Source organism: Poeciliopsis prolifica, unplaced genomic scaffold (genome assembly GCF_027474105.1).
Source record: "Poeciliopsis prolifica strain line A6 unplaced genomic scaffold, Auburn_PproV2 SCAFFOLD024, whole genome shotgun sequence".
NCBI classification, from domain to species: Eukaryota; Metazoa; Chordata; class Actinopteri; order Cyprinodontiformes; family Poeciliidae; genus Poeciliopsis; species Poeciliopsis prolifica.
In genome coordinates this window covers 6,486,472-6,511,863 of record NW_026562399.1, presented here as the reverse complement: position 1 = coordinate 6,511,863, position 25,392 = coordinate 6,486,472, and the positions used below count along the sequence as shown (strand labels likewise).

Sequence of the window (25,392 nt, the reverse complement as noted above, 5' to 3'; positions counted from 1 at the left end):
TTACTCCGCTAAAAAAAATAAAAGGAATTTAAAAAAAAATCTGATTTTATATGGAAATTGATGAATTTCTCACACTCTCTTCTTTACTTCAGCAACAGAGCTGCTTTGCTGCCACCTTGTGGTTTGAGACCGGAAATGATTCGCACATGCATGAAAGTTCAGAAGAGAGAAAGCAAAGAGTGTCAAGTGGGTTTTTTTGGGAGTTTTTTTACCAGCTGATTTTTTTCCAGAAATGTTTGTGACTGCTGTTTGTGCAAACTGGTCTCGGATCTTCACACTTTCCCAATCAATATCCTAAAATGAATAAATGCTGCAGCTTTTCAGCAACAGCTGTAGCATTAAGCGGGTGAAGCATTGTGACATTTAAAGAAAAAGACAAACACAAGACTTTGTTTATGTTTATTTGAAAATATCAGGCTTTTTTTTTTTCATGAACATAAATATGGAGTATACAGGTGGACAATGCACATTATAAATAAGATGCTTCACCGCCTGTTTGTCCACAAAGCCTCTGCAATGCTTCCTGCTGTGATGGAGAGCACTTATTTAATTCATAAAGGTACATGGTAAAAAGAAACGCTCTTCATGTGCTCTAATGTTCGCTGTAGAAAAATAAAGGCTCGACTTCAACAATACATTATAATCGTCAATGTACACATTTCAACGACTCAGTCACGCTCTAAAACACGGAGTCTGACAACCGCAAGAAATGACACATTTTCCAGTTTGCTTAAGTGTCGTCGACATTCAACGGAAAGGCTCCACGGCTAAGAAACGTTTCAGATCACTGGTTTCAGGACGGGTGGTTCTGGAATGTCCTCACGTTCCGTGTTGAAAGCGAGACGGATAGTAAATGTCTCCGTGTGTCCAAAGTGCAGCAGGAGAAAGGAGAAACTGTGACAAACTTTTATTTTTTTAAAAAGCGGACAAGAAATCCAAATACATGTATATGAAAAATAAAACATCTTCAATAAGGAAACTGGACACATTCCTAAAGAAGAGAATCTATAAATTCTTGTAAATGGAGAAGCGTCTCTGTGTAAACCAACAAATACTCTTCACTGGATTCCTCCCACCTTTTCTGACACAACTTTTAGTTTGTAGCTCTTCCTATGAAATATTTCAGAATGTGCAAATTGATCAGAAACAGTGAGTTATGACTTTTAATGGTTATAAACTAATAATAATAATTAAAAAAATACGTAAAAATGCTAATTGTGATCACTTGCATAAGGATTTGTTTAATATGGCTCCATCATTTTCTTACGGTGGCTGTTACAATTTGAAATGAATAAAATTCTTGCGTTACTCAACAGTTGTTTTTCACCGAGGCTTTTATGCTTGCCTCTATAATTTCAGAAATTGGCAACTCTTCATTAGATTATCATAAACATTAATGTCATGTAGCTCCTGTGCTTGAGAGAGTAAAGCTGGTGTCTGTAGGCGTCTTGAGAATATCTAACGGATTTTCAGCATTCGGTGTTTTTGTCAGTGATTTATTTTATGAAAGTGACCTGAAGTTTAACCGCTGCTATAAAAAGCTGCAACATATCAGGAACGAAGACGGCTTTATCTACGGTTCGGCATCCAGTGTTTCAGATTAATATTCCATCTAAGTTTGATATCATCATTCATACAGATTAGACCTGAAAAAAAAAAAAGAAAAACAAACAAACAAAAATGTCTGAAACACATTTAAAAACTAATAAATATATTTATATATTTCTTTCGTCTTACTGGAAACCTGACATGTTATAATGCAAGGATGAAAATACGCAGAGCGAATCAGAGTCATAAGTGGTTTTTTCAGGACTAGAGAACGTTTCAAACAGAACTCCATCCACCCGAACCAAGCCCTCGCTTCAGGACCTCCAAGATCCTTTCTAACATGAAATGGATCGCAGCAAATCTAAACGACCCGGTTTGCACAGAGATGCAGCATCCCGTCTGTCTCACAACACCTCAGGCTGCTTCCTCAGAATATGGGAAGCTTCCGCGCCTTCACCATCAAGTCATCACTGCGGAGGAGGAGAAAACCGATACGGTGTCTTCATCAGCTATTAGCGGGTTGCTGTGCGGATGCGTCCCCCGGCTCAATGGCTGACGTTTTGTGCTCCGCAGGCATAACTTAGTGTGAGTAGACTGAGCGAATCATGCACTCCAAACACAGAGCGCGTGCTTTTCCTTCTCGTCGCTTATCTGATCAAGTGAGACTTTCCAGCCTTGGAAAACTGAGATTCAAGCCTCGTGGTTTTCCCCTCCTCATCCGTCTCCCTTCTCCGCGCCAAAGACGATGCTGAAGCGTCACGACGAAGACATCTGAAGAACTGGCCGAGGTTTGAGTGTTTTGCTGGGAGCCTTGCTTCACACGTGCTGCAAAGTGTTTGCAGAGATCAAACACATTCTGGCCTTTTCTTTAAAGGATTCTTAAGAAACAATGACTCATCCTTTTGGTAGTTGTTGTATGAGAGGGTGGCTGAGAGATTTACGTTCCGACCGTTTCCTGCTGAAAATTGGGAATAATAAACCCTTTAAAAACAACAACAACAACAAAAAACAATCCGGTTGCCGGGTGAACAGCTGGAGAACAACATGGCAATAAAAAAGTAGAAAAAGGAATTTTACCTATACTTCATTTGTGACAACAGAGTATAAAGAGTGAATACAAAGCAAGTAAAAAGCATGTCTTGAATGGTCGTCCTGGCAGCCTGTAACAGTGAATGACTTCCTCCTCTCGTCCTGTTTGCTGACAAAAATACAAACATGAAGCGTTTGAGCCTCCGTCAGTCTCACTGCGTGCCACGCCACTTCCGTTAGACCAGAGAACCTGCTTGGTTTTGCGCAGGCACCATGATGGGCACCCCTCCCATGCGGTGGATGTTGGAGGCTGTGATGGTGGAGGTGGGCAGCGGCGGCGGGGACGGGGCGGGCTGGAACTGCCCATGCAGCTGGGTCAAGGTCTGGGGCAGCTGCTGGGCCTGGGGCAGGTGGCCATAGCGCTCCTGGACCGCCTGCGAACTGCCGTTGGCGGCCTGGGTGGAGGCGGGCTGTCCGTGGGGCAGCGTGCTGCTGTTGTTGTAGCTGTAATGAGTGGGAGAGGAGGCCCCCTGGTGGCGGGGCGGTCTGTAGCCGGTGGCGCTGCCTGTGGCTGTGATGATGGAGGCGGTGTCCGAGGCAGGATGCCGGGGATACTGCTGCAGGTGGTGGTGGTTGTCTTTGTGGCGCGGGCTGGAGGCGATGGAGGACAGCGTGCCGTTCTTGGAGATGACGTCAGAGCCCATCCCGCTCTTCGCCCAGGAGACGCGCTTCGGAGCCTGAGCGTCTTCCCTGCAGGTCAGGGGTTAAAGAAACCATCCACTTTTTTCACTGCTGACACCCATTCAAATACGGCAGATTAAAAAGTGACCTGTTGAACTGAAATACATTTCACTGCTTTCTATAGCAAAAACTAACAAAAAGAACCTGATCGTTACAAGGTTTCCACACAGTGTTGTACACAGTTTTGATTTCATCCTGTTCGTCGAATTAGAATTGAAGCCAATATGGAAAAGACTTGAGCAATTAAGTATATCTGATAATTCAGTAGCTTGTACTGTAATAACTTGAAGAGGTTTTATCAATATATATCTCATAACTGAGACTTTTACGAGTCAATTGTACTTCCTTGAGGTTTGTGGCCATTTATCAGACTGTGAGGATTATTTTTTCTTGTATTTTTATGTGGAGTCTGTCGTACACGGATGATGTATGTGATACGATTGCTTTGCCCCGTCGACATTGAAATGTTGGTAACAAAGCTTTTCTGCCATCAGTTTTGATTCGGATAAATGTGACCAGACGAACTCACTTGATTTCATTGGCCATGTCGTCCTCGTTGTCTCTTCTTCTCTTGAAAACAAACAGAAACCCGACGCAGACACAGAGCAGGAAGACGAAACCGAGGACCGATCCAACTGTTGCGCCAACAATCATTCCGACCTTATTGGCTGAAATTGTGACACACACACACAAGAACGAAAACAGAGTTTGCCTCATTGATTCAGAAGTTCAAAGTGCAGCCGGCGAAACGTCTGGCGTTACGTACTGTTGATGATGTCCAGGGTGACGGAGCAGGTCTCACGTCCCGCTGAGTTGCTGGCCGTGCACACGTACGACCCGGACATGTTGCTGCTCAGGTTGCTCAACTTCAGATCCCCGCTGTTCTCGTCTGAAGCAGCAGGGTGACCACAGACACACGTCCAACCATTAGAAACGACTTTCTGCGCATTTAGGAGGAGTGAGCTCTGTGCAAACGTTTATGTGGCGGGTCGTCGTGGAGACACATTCCTACAAACCACTTCCTTCATTTGGCTCGGTACAAGTTATTTGTTTCATCAATAAACAGGAAAAAAAACAACAACCCCAGCCTGTCCAATTCTGCCATTTCCATCAACTTTTTGAAATGCAATACTTCAAAAAGCACGTAGAAAAAAATGACGGAAACACAGATGATGTCTGACTTTCAGGAAGGATAACAGGAAGGTCGAATGGAGCGGCTCCAGCAGATTTACTCTTATCATGTTTTGCTCTGTTTTATCCTTTAAAGTTTCAAATTTTGAAATATCTCCGACATATAATCTTCACACATGGAGTCTGCCGGCTATAACTAACTGATAAAATAAGACGCTAAAGACAGTAAAACTCTGACTCCTTGTCTCTCCTCCTTATATACGTATCAGTACCAAGCCGTCAGGTAGACCTGCAAGGTATTCACAGAAGTTGTCCCAAAAAATAGTCACGATACTACAGTTATTTGTAAAACGTCAAAAAATTACGTCAAAAAAGCTTGTTCAGAGTTTTCTGCCTGTCACACTGTATTAGGTAAAGGATAAGCTAATCATAAATTAGTTGGTCTATTCAGGGGACTCTCTGCTTCCTCATCTGAATACATTAGCCCTAAACTGACTAACAATGGTCAACGGTAATTTTATTGCCACCACTGGGGACTAAAAGATGCAAATGAGTGAATGTTCTGGTCATTCATCATGGTTAATTAGAACCACTGCAGCTGATGACAAGTGGAAAGTCAAAAACACTCAGTGGTTTAGTTTAATGGAAGTCCTTTGAGCACACACATACAGCAAGGGTTCTGATGGATCTGCTTTCAGTTAAATACAAGATAAATGTTACATTAAGGGTGAAAAAAGTAACAAATGTACTATATTTTTCTCGCATTGTGCAAATGTTTGCGTGACAAAAACGTTCATTTTGACCTCATCGCCTCTACGGAGTTTGATGAAATCAAAACTGCAGTTTCACTCACTGAGCATTGGTGCAAAAAAGACCTCAGAGGTGGGACTGGTTCTCCTCCACTTGTACAGCGGGACCGGCTTCCCGGCACCAGACGTGCACGTCAGAGTCACGTTTCCTTTCAGCACTGGCTTCCCGGACATAGAGCACTTGGGAACAGCGGGAGGGACTGAGGAGAAGCACAGAGGTTGTCAGAGGTTTTGGGTGTGCTGCCATTTCCAATGGCACAAATGTTGAAATTCAGACATTTAGTAGTTTTTCTCACCCGTCACTTCAAGAAAGACCTGAGCGGGACTGACAGGAAGAGAAGGAATGATGATCTGACACACATAACGGCCAGAGTCAGACTCCCTGGTGTTGTTGATGTACAGAGAAACGTCCCTCGAAGGCATCGTCTTCAAGAACCCGACGCGGCCTTTGAACTGGGTGCTGCCCACGTTGATGGTGCCTTTGGTGTAGCTGATGACCTGTAACCCAGGAAAGCACAACAACTTCTGATTCATTTTAGCACAACAGCTGCACGTACGGCTAAAAACAGGTCTGAGTACATCCGTCCAAGACGGAGAGAGCAGTTTGACTAACATGCTTACTCATTTGGGGTCAGAGGTCTGAGGGATGCTATAATCCCGACATCTGTGGCTCGGAAAATTGGAAATGTTTGTTATTTTTCAAAATCGTGTTACAGTTACAAAAACTCAATTTGGACTGAAAAGCCTCCATTCATCACCAGGTCATTTCTAACATCAATAGCAGGATGAGCTTTTGTCTCTTAGGTGAGGTTGGATTTTTACACACACACACACACACACACGCACGCACGCACCCACACACACACACACACACACACACACACACACACACACACACACACACACACACCACACACACACACACACACACACACACACACACACCCACACACACAACACAAAGAAACAAACAAAAAAAACAATATGTTTTCCAAACTTGTTCAAAGATTAGCTTTCGATTACTGGTACAACAGTAGACCAGATTGTAGGCGGTTTCTGGGTTGGGTGTGAGCACCAAACACTCACAGCCCCAAGACAACAGACAGCTGTAGAAGAGCTGCGATGTTCCATTAACAAAGATGGAGTCCTGATGTTTCCTCCCACAAGAACATTGGAGCAGATCAAACAAACCAGTGAGCAATCTTTCCTGCCAGGACATCTCAAATGACTGAACAGACTTCAAAAACCCACAGGACCCCAACAAACTGATGCCAAGGTTTCAGTATCAGACGCCACACGCTCCCTCAGAGGCACTTAGTTGTTTGCTCAACTAACTAAAGCTGTTCCTCTGGTTATTGCCTGTATCCAGATTTACCAATTTATCCACATCTCTGTAACAAACAATCTGTAAGCTGGAACAAGTTTGCTATGCCCGACTTTGGGGGAGCAGGTGCCTGTCTCCAGAGAACGTTTCGGGCGAGAGTCTGGGTCACCCTGGACAGGCCACCTGTCCAGGGTGACAGGTGACCATGTGAAGTCTGAATCAAATCAGCCAAAAGAATTAAGTAAGAACTCCATATCTGTGTCATAGTACTTCTACAGAACACGTGGACCACCTCTGGCCCATACAGATAGTGGTGCACTAGGCTTTGTGTACAAAGGTTGTTTGGCTTTACATATGACTGGTTGTGTATCTGATGCACCTGGTCTAACCAAAGCTGTCTCTGCGAATAAAATGACACAATTTTCATCAATTGACGTTGGCACTTCGGATGACGTGTTGGGGCCTTCACACAAAGCAAGAATTAGCCAACGTCATGTTAGTCTACTTCATATTTACTAGGTAACAGTATCTTCTAAGGGAGGAAAGTGTCTGTTATATTTCTGTACTAAAAGTCCTGCATGCCTGGTTGTGCAGCTGACTTATAGCTGCATTTTATTACAGCCCTCTTGAAAGTGTCTCAGCTCAGGTGAAGCTTTAGAGCTGTCACACTTCAGTCGTATAATCTGTGTTTTTGGCTCCAAATAAGAGCAGAGCAGGACACTGGATGACTGTTCAAAAACACAGAAACCTCACTTTGAATAAATCTGCCCAGATCCCCGCTCCTCCATCTGCACAGCTCATTAATCCACGCACAGCAGACCCAAAAACCCGCACACTGTTCTGAACTGGACCGGGATGAAGCCGTTTACACACTGAAAGCTTTGTGGAGGACAGGCTCTCCCAGGTTCGGAGCCACGGGAACAGAAACACATTTTCCAGTTTTACAGCTGGGCAGAAATGAACCTGAATATTTACAGACATTACCAAACTGCCTCCTCACCTGCTGGGGGTTGTCCGTCATCAAGTTCCAGACGATGGTGCTGGCGGCCAGGTCAGCATCTGGGTTTCCGACGTACGAGGCGCTTAGCTGCACCAGTTTACCTTTGACCACTTCCATGCTGGTTTGAGGCAATTCGATTTCGGCCCATATGCCTAGATGGAGGAAACAAAGATTTTCCTCATTAGGTCTTATGACATTTATGTCATAAACAGTGAAAACATATGTTAATTTGACCATTTCTAGATCTAATGATACATCAGTTAAAGTTCAAACTAATCTTAAATAGTTAAACTGAACTTTAATTATCGTTAAAGTCCAGCAGTAAGGAAGAGCTGAGTTTTTCCACACGTAGATGTTAGGAGTGTTTTGTTTCAGCTGCAGATGCATCTATTGCCACAAATGATCACTAAATAAATAACGTTGCATTTTAGGCAATCCTTTTTTATTATTTAGGAAAGGAATTTATAAATGAATTTGCATATTTTAATGTACTTCTGAATAATCAATAGATTAATTGATTACTAAAATACTTATCAGTTGCAGCCCTAGAATCTAGTATTAGAATGAAAAAAAGGAAAAAGGCTCAAATCCTGCAACTCATCAGTAACTTAACTGTCTGCTGAATGTGTTCCTGCTTAATAGCTAATAAAATCAATAATTAGCTATTGGTTCCCCCCCATAAAGCTAATCTAAATCAATACCAACACTGTTTAACCAGGTGAAACTGTAGGTGAGACAAATAAAGAACAATGAAGAAAAGGTCGCAGATGGGCTGCAATGTAGTGCACATCTAAAGCCAGACAGGGGCAGCAGAGTGCCAAGACTCAAAAACATTAAGGCTCATGTCTGCACAGAAGCTCTCTCCATGTCCATAACTTTATGAACCACAGATTGAGAATGAGAATAAGTGGCTGTGCTGCAGACGGAGACTGCTGCTGACTCTGGTGTCTGTTTACTGTAATTAAAAGATTTCCCTGCATCAGTTATGAGAAATTTTGGAGTTCAAACTGTGTTATTTGGCCTCTTTGACTTCACTGCCTCTTCCTGCAACCATGACTGAGACAAGACACAAGAAGCAAACAGGAGGAGTATTTAAATATACTGGAGTACTTTATTATTGTAATTTTTTTTCAGCATTCTCCCCTCCAGGGGTGAAAGTCTCTGCCCTCCTGAACCTCAGAAACACAACAGCTGGACACACATGAAAACTAACTCAGGAGGGATCCCAGTGTATGTGACTGACATGCAAATTTATAATGCTAAAACGGCCCAAAACATCAGCTGTCATTAACAAAACTTTCTCTATGTGGAAGAAGTGATGAAATCAGATGTAATGACAACGTTCAGTTCAAAAGTGTTTCCCTGCGAGAGCCTGAGCTGAAGCTTTTCACTACGTCTCCACCGACTAGACACTACAAAGAACAAGAGTGGTCCACTAATGTCGCAGCTTATGATTTGTGGGTGTTGTAGATTCCAGTATTAGCACGGTTGCCTCATGCAGGCTGCCTTCTGGAGGTCACAGACTTCCATTATTATCTAGAGGGATGTTGAAAATGAGTCCCAGAAGATGTCAAACTGTTGTGTCTTCAACCAAATGAAACTGGGTCAACGTTTGAGTGGAAATCATGCAGTAGATGAAGCGATCTGTTAGGGCCGTGCTAATAAGATGAAACGTTGGTCTCAGTCATCCTGGATTTCTGGTGCAAGAAATTAAAGAGATCTGACAGAAAATCCAAATATACCAAACATGGTGCGTAGAGAAATGTCGAAAACTACAATAATACAGAAGCAATGAAAATAGAACATATCGAAGCAGTCATTTTGTTTCATCAGAGTTTTTATTCCAATGCTGGGAATGCAAACTTTTTTTTGGACACACAGATGATCCAAATGTCTCTCTGTTTGAAACTAAACTCAAAATCGTCTCGTTTTCAGACCTTCTCGGTTCAGGTTAGAGCTCCACGAACGTCCAAATGCAACAAGATGGGTCCTCAGAGGAGCATGGGTATCAATTTATTTGTTGCTATTGCAACACGGTGAGAAGACAAGTGACACTGATGAAAGGGAAGGTGTGTGGGCATCTCTCTTCCTCTGGAGTATAGCATCCATTACGTCTAATTAAGCCACAGAAGACAAACTAAAACAGAAAGTTGACTCTTAGAAGACGATAACGAATGACGGAACTGGTAGGAAGAGAAACGGAGGAGGAAGGCAGCAAAAAACGTAAATAAGGAGAAATCTTTCTGTCCCAAACTGTTTAGGGCCTGAGGAGATATGCAGAAGCAAGAAGAAACATTCCTGGAGGGATGGAGAGTAACATCAACCTGAGATGATACAATAACCCTTAATGTAATATGAAGGGAGCTGATGATTGGTTGAAGTAAGTGTGTGCCGAGGTGCTACAAAGACCTAGGCTGATGTTGATGCTTTTTATGCTTTTTGAGCTATACACCTGCGTCGGCTTGTGCAACAGCATCCTGTTCTGTGGAACATCAGGGAAAATATTTGATGATCTAGGTCATGATAAAAAGACCCAGTTGGACTCTGAGCTTTGCTTTCTCTGAACCACACCCCAATGCAACAGCTCATGCTGCATCAGCTTTAACATGCAGCAAACTTTAGTTTGGTATAACTGCCTTCATACTTCCTGACAAAGAGTCAAAAAGACTTTTGTCCATATTGACATGCGCCATCACGCCGCACATCCATGATGCAAATCCCACGCTCCACCACATCCCAAATGTGTTCTGAGAGATTGAGATTGGGCAGCTGGAGCTCCAGATGATTTGGGATGTGTGACCTGGAGCATTACATCGCTGGAAGACTGTCAGAAGACGGACATGCTGTTGTCATAAGGGACAGATTGGGTCAGCAAACTGGCTCTACAGGGCACATTAAGGCGTGCCAAGAAAATACTGGTCACACCACATCACAGTTTCTGAAACAGAAACTTTTTGAAACCAGGTCTTAAGGTTTTGGGAATGTCATCACCCACAGTGGTTCATGTGCCATAAATTGTACATATGTGTACAATTTATGGCTGTGGTGAGAGGTTTAGGTTAAGGGTCAACGTTCTGACGACATACTAAAACCACAGCACCATATAGTGGCCTGGCATGACAACTACAACTCGTCTAAACAGTGACACAGTGACGCCTAAAGTGGAACTTTACCCAAATCAACATCTGAAAATGCCGACTGTTTCCAGACGACAGTGTTGTGTAAACAAACATCCTTAAATGATGGAAGGCTCCTCAAGTCGTTTCAAGAACTAAAAACGTGATCCGTAATATAGCTTTATATTTCCTAACACCTCTTAATTTTTAATTGTTTCATCTTTTTTCATTGTAATGTTTCTTTATAGGATGTAATTGTGTGTTTCTTCATTCGTTTTTTAGCCTATATAGCATTTGTTTTTGTTAGTTTGAACACTAAAAATGTGTAAGAATGCTGATTTACAAATAAACTTTCTAGAGCAACATTTTCCAGCCCCTGCTCACACTGAGAAATATAAACTGTAGCACAGAGGACTTCCCCAAAGTCAGCACACAGGCATCAACATTTAATCGGGAGTAAAGAGCTCCACAGTCTCAGCGTCTCATCAGGGTGGATGACTCTTTGCGATTTAGGCTGATCGTCTTGTCGTAGTGTTTCCACAAAAATCTTGCCAAGTTCTGCTGTAAGAAGATTTCTTGTCAGAAATCCTCTCTGATGCCAGTGGAAGTGCAGCAGCAAGCCGCCCTCCAGAGGGGAAAGACGTGAATGAATGAATGTTGAGATGGTAAATGGAGGGGGAAGTAGAGAAAATCAACAAGGCCACCGAGATCACGGTCATAACATTCACACTCGGTTCTTAATTTGGCGAGCGGAGCTTAATCCTGTCCGCTGTGGCAGGTCTGAGATCTGCCGGGCAGCCTGTGCGGTGATTGGCCTTAAATATTCCAGGATGATTGATGGCAGGACAGATGGGAGCGCGCTCAGTGTGGACGGTAATGAGGTCAGGAGGAGTCTCGTCTGAGATAATGGGGAAAGTTTTTAAATTAGATCTAACAAAATGTGTCATGGACCGCTGGACAAGGTTTCTTTGGACAAACCGTGGGGCCGAGGAACATCTGGGATGTGACATTTTCAGATGAGGCAGAGATGTATGCATGCCTCTTTAAAATGTGCATGTGTGCCGCTGTTTAAACACCTTTTTGATTCAAACCATATAGAACATCAATCAAACAAAGCAGACTAAGCAGCTGTGAATGCTCCCTTAGTAAGTTTCATAGAATCCAGGCAGAATCTGTGGATGTCTTATTTTTTGCTAAGTATTGTATCCATGGCTAAAATATTTAAAACTACTACTACAAAAAAAATCTAAATCAATTATTTCTGACTGTAAAATATGGACAACAGGTAGATGAGCTGACGAGTATGACGCAAAGTAGTTAGGGATTCTGGGAGCATCACCTAGATGACACCAGGTCAGGTCATCTTGGGTGACGACAAGGTCAAAGGTCATGCTTGTTTTGGTATGGGTGACTTTCTTCATGCGGTTCATCTCATAATTGCAGGATACACTGAATTTGGCAGATTTTAATTGGCTGTCGGTTCCTGTTGTCTTTCATGCTGCAGTGGAGGGTGGAGTAGCTCTGCTGCTTCCTGTGTCTTATCAGCAGGTTGGAGTGAACTACTCCATCAAAGGAGCAACTAAAATAAGAAAATAAAACATGGTTCGGGAGACGTGCTTTGCTTGTCAAGAGGTATGATTCTTTTTAGATACATATATATGTCGAAAGTAGATCACCTCATATAAATATGTATTTGAACAATAATATCAATACCACACCATGGAGCACAAGCAAAAAGAGTAAGGAGATGAGAAGCTGGAGATACGATGGGAACAGAAAGAGGACAGACGATAGAATCTGGATGATGAGTGGAGAGGGACTGGGTGGGGAACCAGTGCCATGCTCCTCTGCAGATAACCTACTGTAATACCTCCTGGGACGATTTATGTCTTTTAATCCAGATCAGGGCTTAGATTGGTGGAAATGGAAAAAAAAAAAAATCAAGACTTGTTACTGTGTTTTTCCAGTTTACAAGCTGATGTTGATGCTTTTTATGCTTTTTGAGCTATACACCTGCGTCGGCTTGTGCAACAGCATCCTGTTCTGTGGAACATCAGGGGAATTTTCTGCGTTGGACGAGAAGGAAACACAACTGTCAGAACGGTCATGCATGTCAGCGCTCAGGGTCTTTGGCTTGTTGCTGTGCACTGGTATCACCGTTCAGACTCTGTTTTCTGTTTAAAATCTCTGTCTGTTTGGACAGAGATTTCATTCGGAATAGTTTTTGGGTGGACTAGAATTATGTTTTTATTTTATTGGAGAACACAGCATATTAAGAGGAGATGCTTCAGTGAGCAAAAATGAAGCAGTGAAGGATAAGTGAAGGTAAGTTCATCAACAAAAATGGAAAACCTCTGACAGTTACCTAACAGTGGTTATTTGCTGGGACTTGTCATGTCAGCCTTTTACACACCACTTCAAATAAAATAAAGTATTACCAAAGAAACAATGTCTTTCAATGGTCTAGTCAAAGTCCTGAGTTCAGCCTTACTGAAATGTTGTGACCCTAAGAGAGCTGTGGAGAAAAAAAATGCATTAATAAATGGAAGCTATGCTATTAAGAATATGACAGCCTGATATGAAGTAAGCTGACATAAACTGTTGTCGTCATACTGTAAGCATGTGAGATTTAACAATTAGCATTTAATAATTAAAGGACAAAGTGACTTTTAAATTATTAAAAGCATGAATGGCTACCATTCATAATATCAACGATACGACAGCAATTCTCCTTTCAGTTCTGTCACCTGCAGTTATGAATTATTTAGTCCCACAACTTTACAGCTCTTACATGAGTAAAGCTTTTCCTATATGAATATTTGATAGCTTACATTTAGAACAAATAACTACAGAGAACAGGCTGCCGTCACACATTACCGTAAGCTGAGATGAGAAATGAGTGACATGCACGGCCGTGTTTATGATCCCAGTTTGGAAAAGTAAGGGTCTATGGTGCCCCTCATAAAGTCAGTAAAGTTTTGTTTTGCTCAGATGCTGCAGCTATTAGTCAGGCGCAACATTAGCAGCACATTTACACACACAACAAACCAAAGAGCATCATGAATAATAGATGAGAGAAAAGTGGGAGGAAAGGAAGAAAAGGCAGGCACAGCGGCTCCGGTCGGTAATCTGCTTTAAAGTTGCTCAACTCCGTACGGAAATTAAAAGACACATACACACTGGCTCAAGAGAAAATGTTCCAAATGATAATTTCCAAGTATTACTAGATACTCACTTTAGAAGCCTATGAGGAAAAAAAAACTATATTCCTCATCATTCTGCAACTCAGCATCCCTCCTTCTCCTTTTATTCCACCCAAACAAATCAACCAGTTTAGGCGTTATTGAGGGCGTTTTTCTGAATCCAACATTAAATACACCGGGAACCTCACAAAGCTGGAGGAATCTTATACACAAACAAGGTTTCTTATTCACACAGAGCGGCCAGGGCCAGGGACCGAGGCAGAGCTCGATTTCTGATAGGTGTGTGTGCCGTCCTGTGCAGGATGATTAAAGCAGAGACACAGCAGTGGGGCCGCAGACGAGCGAACGTGTCATGCATGTCCTGGAGCTGCTAAACTACCAGCCGCTCATCAGATGGTTACGCTGAGCCAGATAGGCTGAGAGGAAGAGGGAAGCAGCTGCTTAATTGGCATAACAGCGATAGTATGAAGCTGGGAGGGTCACAGGTTTGGGTGTGTGTGTGTGTGTTCATATCTTTGAATATGCCTTCAAACCTACCTACGATACGCATCTTTAATACAGGACTCTTGCCATCTCCCTCGACAGCTGCAAATGTGTTTTAGGATGCATCCTGAATACTTAATCCCATTCTGTACTCTGACTGCTTGTTATACAGTGAACTGTAGCTACTTAGACTTCAGTTCTGTGACACTATAGTGCGTTTCCATCACAGATGCGTGCACATTTTTGTGCTGGCGAAGATACGCAATTTTGCCATTCCTGTGTTTGATTAAGTCTGAATAAGGAATTTGTTTAAATTTGTTTAAATCGTATGCGATTAAGTTGGGTTACATCAAAAATCATGGCAGCAACAGTTACTTGGCGCTCATCATCTTTCAGCCATCAGATGTCGGATTCCTGAGCAACAAGACCCTCATTCTGGCTAAACTGGTTTGAATTTTGTTTCTTAAAAACTGCTGATCACTTTTAAAAGAGAATTTAGTTTATTACAAATGTCATTCAGATCACAATAGATAGTTGTGAATTTTTTTTTTTATTTATATACAGTACGCTGTGCATTAACTGCAACATGAGATCATAAATCAAATATAAAAGTGAAGCATCTAAGGTGTGGGCATTGATAGAATTGAGTTGGTAGCTTTAGGGTAAGTTAACCATCATTTCTGAGTTTATCTGCATTGCACCGATTCTTACAATGGAAGAAAAGCAATTTATATTCAGTCATAATAAAATGCATCATCAAATCAACCTGGTTTACATCAATACAACTGATTCATGTAGACATTGAATGAACGTCATGAGTTATTGAGTTCTTCCTCAAAGAGCATGTGGACACAGCAGAAATAAATAACTAATGTTTAACAGGAATAAACTTCCTGCAGAGCCAGAGCCAGGCTCACTACGAACCAATTCAGCACGATCCAATACAACGACGTTCAGGTTCAGATCCAACCCCAACAGGGAGCTCCTACTAAATTTGAGTTTTAACACAGACCACGGTTGTAACATTTTTAGATTTGTTTATTGAAAATGAAAACAGTAGTAAGTTTGATTTGACAACCTAGATAAACTAAAATATGTTGTTTCAAAATTAAGATGTTAAGTTCAAGATAAAAAAGGATCGGCACTTTGAAAACGTGCAGAGAACAATCTTCAAAGTTTGGTTGTTTGTCACAGTCTGACGCTACAAGGTGAATATTTTCTTTGCGCTGGAGCTCAGTTTGATACATCCGAGCAAATAATATCCAATTAATATTGAATGCTTTGGTCCTCGAGGCCTGACTTTAAACACCCCTGCGATAGGACAAAACGTCATTCCTTCTTCTAACTCTTAGAGCAGTAAAAGATTCATTCTCAGTTGCGGAAAGGACACATTTTTGATAGACGCGATCAAAATCGTCATCCTTGTTCCCCATGGTCTCATACAGACAATGTGATTCGGCGGATTCTGATAGCAGCAGAACCTTCAGCGCGAACAGAGGCAGCTTACGTTAATTGGTGCTGCCGCCTATCTAATAGTGACCTGATGGGAACAGCTGCAGAGCAGAAACCACTGAAAATCTGCCACTTGGATGAACTTGAAGTTCCTATTAAATGCATAGAGCAGCTCAGACTCTGGCCTTATCGATGCCATGCGATCGCTCTTCTAGGATAATCACAGCAATGTCACCATAAGCTCTTCTGCTCCCACTGAGTCAAAGCAGAAATAGTACATGCAATCCCATAAAGCCTCCAGACGCAGTTAGTTGAAATGTGTGAGGGACGATGTTGAATATTTGGCTTTTCTACCTTCTGAATGAAAGAGAAATATTTTCATGAAAGCTGCAAAGATTTTCTTCCCCCTTCATTCTTGAAAAAGTTACCTCTTTTTTTTTTCCCCCAATCATTGTCAATGAGGTTGATTTTAAATCATACAAGGAATGGAGTGTGATGCAGAGGGCTTTTTGAAAACCTTGTTCTCTTTGGTATCAGTAGTATTTAGTTATTTTCATGATTTTCATCACTTAAGCAACATGTTAGCTGGCATTTGCACAATTTTTATTGCTACCCGATGTAAATGGCTTTTTTTTAAGCATCAGCATCTAATTTTATTAAAAACATATCTTTGATCATATTTGTTGAAGTTGTCAGCAACAAATAATCAGTGAAATAAAGAGCTCCTCTGCCTTCTTCCGGTGCTATTTAGAAACAACCAACCAGAACCAGGAGGCGGGTCTTTGCGCTGTCAATCACCACTGCGTGTGGCGTTTTAATATCAGGACTACCAGTTAATGATATTTTAATTCGTTAACTGGTAGTTGTTTTCTTTTCTTGTGCACAACCAGTCGTTTGAGGAAACTCACGATCTTGATTTGGCCCGAAATGAAAACAACTTTGACGCCTCTGGCTTAGACGGATAAACCAACTTGATTCTCTTCTTACGTCTTACAGGAGAAACATTGTTGTGTGTTCTTGTCCCATGAGACCTTGTTGCAGCTTTGAAGCAAATGTAGGGAACAAGCTGAGAGCTACAACGGCTACTGGTTAATACTGCTACTTTCTGACAACAGTGTGTGATATCATGTTGGTACTGATTGTGATAATTTATGCATTTCTACTTTTGAGAAAAAGAAAGTAGCATCCCCGTACATTTTCAGAAATGCATACAGCATCGGTTTAGTTCTACGAAATCATCCAAGTAGGCAATCTCAGATGTGCATTAATATGGATATCATCTTCTTGTGCACTGGTTTTCAAAGAGCACACATGAAAACACACAAACATATACAACCTCCCCCCTCACTCACTTCCTCTGCATTGTGTGGATGATGACAGGCAGGAAAAAGCTGGGCGTCCTGATAGCGCTTTATTCCAAGATTAGCCTGTTTGTGCTGTGAGACAGCGCGACAGTAAGGCCCAGCAGTCCGGCTCAGACAGGAAGTGACATCTGACACACACTCTGCCGGCTCCCACATTTAAATGCTGCCTTTAGTAAGGGGTCAGAAAACTTTGAGCTACGACTTCACAAAGGATGGAAATCCCTAAGAGCTTCATTGTAGCTACAATTAGCTCATTCTTTTCTGACACACACACGCACACGCACACACACACACACACACACGCACGCACACACACACACACACATACACACACACACACACACACAACACACACACACACACACACACACACACACACACACACACACACACACACACACAAAATGCATGGAACTGAACTGAAGCTAATTCAACATTGATTATACAACATTATTATGCAAGGTCATTGCAGTGGGTAGCTAATCCTGTTCTGCTGCTGATTAGAGTGGAGTTGAATAAAAGTTTGACTACGTTCTATTGTTACCGGTAGAAAAGTTCACATTCTCAGAAAGACGGGAAAACGGCAGGGCAGAAAAACGGCCAAATTCTCTCGGGATCGCTTTGTTTGGGTACTGGCAGAATCTGAGCTAATGTGTCACACGCAGTTAGCAGACAAAGACTGACATATAAATACATATATATACATAGCTGCCAAAATAACACAAGGAAACTCCCAATCGTACATTATATGGACGGAAACAAGCAGCTAGCAGTTCTCTGCTTCAGCTGCAGACTGGCTCATTCAAAGTAACGCGTCCTGCCTGGATTATCCTTCGTTACTTTAAGAATGGTCGTCCTCAACATGGAAGAGGCAAATTGCAAACGTTTTATGTACGTTATTGAAAATATAGTGAAAACTGATATTTTCTGATTAATTATATTAACAGTAAAAAATAAAATAAAATAAAAATTAGAGAAACAACTAGTGCTTGTGATAAAGACCTGAAATCTGTCTGTGTTAGACAACAAGATCGAGCTGAAGCATTCAGAGCTGATGGATGACAGCCGGTCAGGACTCTACTGGGTCAGAGTGAAATAAGCCCAGGGTTACTGCACACCACCTCCCTCTTATTACAGAAAACAACCTGACATGAATGAATGTGTAAAACAGACAGAGAAAACGAGCACGGTGTCATTTGGACCCACAAATCTCAATCTAGGAAAAACTCATCGTCCCCGGCTGTTTAACCGAACGCCAAATGACAAACATCCCATTAGCCTGTGAGCCCAAAAGGTGCTTTGTCACGGGTATCTGACAGTATGCCTGTGCAGCTCAAAGGCTGCTGTTGAAGGACGTGTCTGTCCAGTTGGAGGCTCGTAGGCAGGGCTGAACCTCACACTCCACTGGCAGCAGTTACGGCGTCAGATGTTAATGTTTGTGACAGCGCAAAGGCTGAATAGGTATGGCTCTTCTGTCTAAAGACAACATGGCAGCACAGCAGACAGTACTCTGGTGAAGACTACACCTAAGACTTACTAAGAGGCACAGGAGTGGAGGGCTCATGATTTATAACGTCAAAGGCCAGAAGCATAACGACAAAACGATGCAGGATGTGAGGAATTAGATGCAGCAGACAGCAATGATAAAAGTTAACATGGTGGGGCATCTGCTTTAACTATTTAGAAAGACTGCATGACTTTCTAACCTTATATGGAGGAATAATTAATTAATTCTAATACAACTTTCTAAACACTGTGGATGTAATTCTAAGCTTTCTAGCACACCCATAACCTTACATGGATTATAGGTTAATTATATAGAGCCAGGTTTGCTTTCCCATGTTGTGAGATCTGATATTTTAAATATTTTCTTTTTTTCATAATCAAAATAATGTCTGATCACTAGTTTTGGTGTTTTAGTCAGCTCTTCTAACCTTTCTGATGCCTGTTGTTGAACTTAGACTTAGGTTTTTGGGAAATTGCCACACCTGAAATTAAGCATGCCCTGGTTTTTATTCATGTCGGGTTTTTTTTAATATATATTTTCTGCCAGTTCTAAAATTGTCTTACTCTATATTTTTAAACCAAAACTTAATAATTTTGTTGTTGTTGTTGTTTTACAGTCAATCTACCTGAGATGTTGTGAAGCACTTTGGTCAGGTGAGGTTGTTGTAAAGGTGCTATATAAACATGCTCTGTAAATTAACTTTGACTTTTATGATTGTGCAAGTAGTTTAGCTGGAAAATTGTTCTGTTTGGCATCCTGGAAATAGTTAACAGTTCTACCATCAAAATCACTTCTAGTAATTGTGAAACTTGCAAGCTTTGAAAAATAAAATGCCAGCAAAGCTTTTTTTCCCCAAGCTAAGGTCAAATGATTTCGCTACATTCATCATTACCAAGTTCCATTTTAACTCTGAGATATTTGTTAGCATAGAAACAAGCCTTTGTGCAACAGTGGGCGGAGGAGCAGCATCTCTGAACCAACATGCGGAAGAGGGATTTTATTTTGGAGATGAAAGCAGCGTCTCTGGCTCTGCGGCGGCAGACCCGGTCCATAATGATGCCGTTTGGCGCAACGCTCTCCACGTTCACAGACCACCTCGCCTCTCAGAACCAGCCGCAAGCAGATGCTAATGTATGCATACTTAGATGAACAGTGTGCGTATTTATACGACACACACACCTTTTTCATTGAACACCTAGCAACCAGAAACAAGAATACTTTCATTCCTATGACCTTGATTGTGTTGCACTGAGTTTCTGACAGTTGCCTCTTATTAGGATTTATGGCCTCCATCTTACGTTGAGAGCTTTTATTATGTCTGACTCTTCTTTTGAGATCCAACTCTCTGCTGCTGAAAATGGAACTGTGTGTAATTAAAAGCCTGGTCTTGTACACCCTTGGAAAGGTGAAGAAGGATAGCATGATGATGTTCAGCATCAAAGATAAGGACTGGGTGTTGAGTTAGGTGGAGGAGGCATTCATCTTGGTTTGACACGAAGGCTGATAATGCGGAGAGTTGTACAGGGACTAGGACTGAGGCTGAAGAGATGTCAGACAACTCAAACACGGTAATCTGATCTGAAACGCCGACAAGGACATAAACAAGTGGAAACGTCTTGCCATTTCTGGGTTTTTCCCCCCCATCCCTGCAACAGTTACAATAAATGAGGGTATGTCCTGGAATACATCATAATCGACGAACTATACAAAAGATGCCAGAGAGCCGATGATGACAAGCTGTAAATTGAGAACTACCCACACGCAGAGGACTGAGAAAGGCCCACATGAGGATTACATGACATTCTCTGAAAGGGAAGTGGCTTTCCCTGAACACAACTATCACTGCCACACTAAGCTCAGAAAGCTAAATCTGGCCCCACACGGGCTGGGAAACAAAAAAAAAATTATTATTATTTTTTTTTTTGTGTCACAAACAAAGTGGAGAACTTAAAACACAATCCAGCAGACAAAACCTGTGTTTAGTTGCAAATCAAATTATGTTATCTAATTTGTGAACACTCCCAAAAAAGGGTTAAAAACATTAATCAGACAGTTGTGACCCGAATTAACTTTTTATTGCTTATTGCTGTCTCCTGTCAGATAGGGAGTGAGTGTGATGGGAAACAGTGACTGTGCGCCCTGTGAAATTAATAACACTGAAGTTGGTATCTGATTTGAGGCTGCTAAGCTAAATTAGAAATCTCAAAATAATTATTATCATAAAATCTTTATTCAAGTCCTGGAGACAAAAAAATGGGCATTTTCCATCCCTTTTTGGCATCAGGCAAGGCAGACGTCTGGTCTGGTCTGATCCAGCTGCTTGAGTTTCTCTAAACTACTTATTTCACATATTCTTCTTCCCATAACCTTCTATAGGTAACCCCCCTCACACTTCTAAAGATACATTTCCTACCTGGACAAGCATGAACAGTTGCCTTTAGACAAGATCAGAGCCCTTAAGTATACACACATTGTAGAATGGGGCCTATGGTTATTTTCATGCTTGTTTTAGAAAAGACCAATTTGTGTAAAAGTTGATTTATCTGACCACAACGCTACACAAAGATGCCCCAGGCGTCCTTTGATAATGTTCTGTCTGTCCATTTTACAGATTACTGCACATCCTAATTAGCTTGTTTAAAATCTCTGAGAAAACATCAGGGGTTGGGGCAATTAAAGTGGCTAAAAGAGCAGGAAGTGGCAGGCAAAGTTCAGTGTCCCCAGAGGAAGAGGTTTTCTGCTGTTTGCTCTTTGATACACCCTCAGTTTATAGTTCTCTAAACTAGCAGAGCACCTAAACACTGAGTTCTTACGTGAGTGGATTGGATATTTTCAGAGTGCAGATTTAAAACGGAGAAATACACCAAAGACAGGCCAGACAGTCCCTTGACAATTCATGACAAGCTATTCAGATGCACATCAGAGTGACACATCTAAATACCGGATATGAAACAAGCAGGAATGCTTACAGGAAAAGACCAGTTTGGTCAGTGTCAACTCTCTTTTGGCAGAAGACCAGACATAATTAACAAAGAGAAAAATGGAGCAAAGGCTGAGGATGGAAAAAGCAACTCGAAGAAGCCAATATTGGATGGAAGGCTTATAAAATAGTCCATTAAGGTTCAGTTCATTTCTGAGAAACTAAATGTCTCGTGCTTTGCTCAGATTTTATTGTGATTGTGACTTTGTGTCTGATGGTTTGGAGGTAGGAATTTAAAGCAATTCCTCTCCCATTAAACAGCCATGTGTATTAAATTAGAAAATATGTTTACATCAGGCTTATTTGTGCCCTCTGAAGATGAGATTTAAATAATATTAAACATGCTTTTCATTAAGCCCACATGTATGTATTACAATGTGTTTTTACTGGTCTGAAAAAAAAGAGACCAATATGGAACTTGGTGTTTGGTGTATATAAGAAAAACAAATGACTAGTCTGTCATATTTAGTATATTTTAATCTCAAATGTCTGGTTGCCATTAGTTGTAAACAGAAAATCAGCACAATTAACAGAAATAAAAGGTTGTGTAGAATGAATCTATAATGTGTCTCACTAAGTGATTTGAGTTACAGAAAGGTAAAGGCTTCTCGATAACATGGTAATTTATTAAACATGATTGTATTCTGAGCTTGTGTAAGACATGACACACTTTCATTTAGCTTGGTTCACCGCAACACTTCCTCTTTGAAAGTGAACAGAACGACAAAGGCTGCTTATTTATCTAAAATACCTCACTTTGCTTACTTAGTTAATACTTATACTTTATGGAAAGTATTAGTTCAATATTTCACCTAAAATACTTATACTTTGCTTAAAGTGTTTTAACTGAAGCACTTTTCAGAAATTCCTATATGTTGGGCGGCAAAAACAGTCAGACAGGTTAATAGGGGGAAATATTAATATATATGTTTTTATGCTCAAAAAGGCAGAGAAACTCAAAGTTTTCTTCTATCCAAGCGGTTGCTTATATCAATGTGGCCAGTTGATTTAATCACAAACAATTATTATGATCAGGTATGAAATAACTGTCTGGTCTGGAAGGTGTTTTAAGTCAGAGACTGAAAGTAATGTTTGTCCTAAGTTCAGGAATGTAGTGCAGATATATTGTAGGAATATTATAGAGTAATAATAGCAGTTGTGACATATAATTATGTGGTGTCATGGAACTGGCATGGTCTTTACAGGGCTGGCTGTGGTTTGGCTACAGTTGGCATTTTTGAAATACATTGCAGAAAGAAATCCCAGGAGAGAAGAGCCTACATTTATCTTGTAATTATTGTTGTTACAGGAAAGATTGCAATTATCTCTCGACGGGTGCCAACGTACAGCTCATGTAAAGTCTGACAGTTCCAAGCCAGGTCCACAACAACGTCTTTTAACTTTCTATAGCTTATCTGGGACGTGGTGGCAGGCGCAGCAGATGACATAATATTTCTCTCTGTAACCTGCTTCAGTTTGCCCGTGTTTTACGTGTGTGAATGAGCCGAGGTCGCGCCTCCTCTCGCGTCTCCCGACCTCTGTGACAGACAGCGAGAGAAGAAAGATTCTGCAAACACCTCAACGCTCCTGATCTTCGCAGTGTTCAAAGGCGTAGTTAAAGATAAGGCTCCCTACAGAGACGTGCACATCTGGTGCCGGGGTGGAGGCCTGAACGCAACAGACGGACTGGGAGGTTTTGCACATACAGCCACGCGCATCTGCAAATCCACCTGCTAAAACATGCAACATGGGGAACTGTTGCGTTGATAGGTAAGCAGTAAATGATGGCAAAAATGCCACCGGTGTAAATCAAACTGTGAAAAATATTTGCAGCACATTTTCTGCAAAAGTCTGTTATCCAAAAGAATAGGCAGAAAAAAACAGCAGAAAAAAGTGAATTAAATAAGCACAACAAGATTGTTTCTGAGATTAGCATAAAATCTTTACTGCAAGTGAGAAGACTTTGTCACTTTTTCTTCACTTACAAAGAAAATGAAGATTTTCTTCACAATTTTCTGACATGTTGTCATAAAATCTTTTGCAAACAGAAAATAAAATCAGACGTTTTAGGTGTAGACTCTCTGTCACCGAGCATATGAGAACTGAAGGTGTTTAAGAAGAAAGCACACACTGTCCTGCATGCTCTGGGTGTTTTCTTGCTGTTAAACACCTTATAATGATTGGGTGGTAAACAGGCTTCTGCAGCACTGGATGCCACGCTGAGGAGCAAATGCAATCTTCTGGATCAGATGTGCTGGAGCTGAGACACACCCAAAACATGCAGGCCTGAGGGCCCCGAGGACCAGCGTGGAGGAAATCGGATCGTGAACACAGAATTTCCGGCTCTGCAGGACCACTGTCCTGCAACTTTAGATGGGTCTCTGTGTCTGTGCTAGTGAGGCCATTAGTAGGACTCTGCAGAACCTGAGAAGATGAGGAAGTAATTTAGTCAGGCGAGCCCGGTGTGTTGTACTTTGGACACATCCACAAGTAGGATACAACTTGTGGATGTGTCCAAATGTTTACTCATATGCACAAAATTGAGTTATGATAAATTTGGTAGTCAGACTATTGAGAACTCCCTTACCCCCATTAACTCGTTTGATAACATCAGTCGTCTGGATTGAAAACTACTGTCCCTTGTTTCTTATGCATGGAGTCTCTTAAGGATATGATAACAATTATAGAAACGTTTATGCCACTGCTGTATTCTGTGCTGAAAAGCACATTTCTCCTGTGTAATAATGGGACCCTTCTAACAATGTTGGTTTTTCCCAATATGGCCGCGCTTAGCCATTCTGTATGACAGAGGAAGTTTGTGACACCGAAACAGCCACAGAGTGTCCTGAGGAATGCATTTCACCAGTGACGTTCAAACGTCATGAAGGTTACTCATGAAGTTTGAACTTGTCTGTTGTTAGATTAATACGTAGTAATTATGCTATCCTGATATTCCTATCACATATCTGACTTGTGTTTCAATGACCTGTTGAGATGTGCAGCTCAAGTGAAAAAATGCTCCAACATCACCTTCCTGCACATTTGATATGACAGCATACACAGTTAAATCTCCATAATATTGTTGATTATCAGTCATAATCAACAAAATGTGGCTTTTTTTCACTAAAAGTTCTCCTAGAAGCCCTTTAATATCAAAGTGTAAACAGATTTTTTTTCACACTTTGGACAAATTAAGGAGCATACAAAACATAAAATAAGTTCTCCCCTTCAAGTTACCCCTCCATTGAGCCTTTAAGCAGACGAACCTTTAGCTGTGAGACCAGCACCAATTGTCATTTTATGACAAATATTTGTATTTCATTATGTACATGTTTTTTTTTTTTTAGAGAAAAGCAAAAGGGTGAAACATCCAATACAGTGAATACTTTTATAATAGGAAGGCTATGCAGAAACAGTCAAAAACAAGTTGAGCTGTCTTAAAGCAGAAGAGCACTGAGAATGTTACGCCCGCCAACACAATAAACAAAAGTAATACAAAAAACCGGAACGTCATAAAAGCTTAGAATATGGCTGATTTCTTCACAGTTAGCCAAAGATAGTTGGTGTTGTGTTTACCAGCGTTCATGGAAAGTTGAGAAATAGTATGACAGCAGCTTTGAGAACCACAGAACAAAGTCAGCGCAGAGATCTCTGCATTTTCACACTCCAGGCTAACAAGCATTCACCCGCCGCCCTCATCAGGGA

The 25,392-nt window shown here is 41.4% G+C and overlaps 1 protein-coding gene across 1 annotated transcript in view; it reads right to left on the bottom strand.

The window, feature by feature from the left end:
- Positions 1-387: 387 nt before the first annotated feature.
- esama (endothelial cell adhesion molecule a) overlaps positions 388-25,392 on the bottom strand; it is a 49,800-nt gene continuing 24,795 nt past the window's right edge. Inside the window, exons 2-7 of the mRNA XM_055046883.1 lie at positions 7,583-7,734; positions 5,555-5,756; positions 5,303-5,458; positions 4,085-4,207; positions 3,848-3,986; positions 388-3,327 (exon numbers count right to left, since the gene is read on the bottom strand). Coding sequence (XP_054902858.1) covers positions 2,814-3,327; positions 3,848-3,986; positions 4,085-4,207; positions 5,303-5,458; positions 5,555-5,756; positions 7,583-7,734 — 1,286 coding nt within the window. The 3' untranslated portion in view covers positions 388-2,813. The remainder of the gene's footprint in view (positions 3,328-3,847; positions 3,987-4,084; positions 4,208-5,302; positions 5,459-5,554; positions 5,757-7,582; positions 7,735-25,392) is intronic.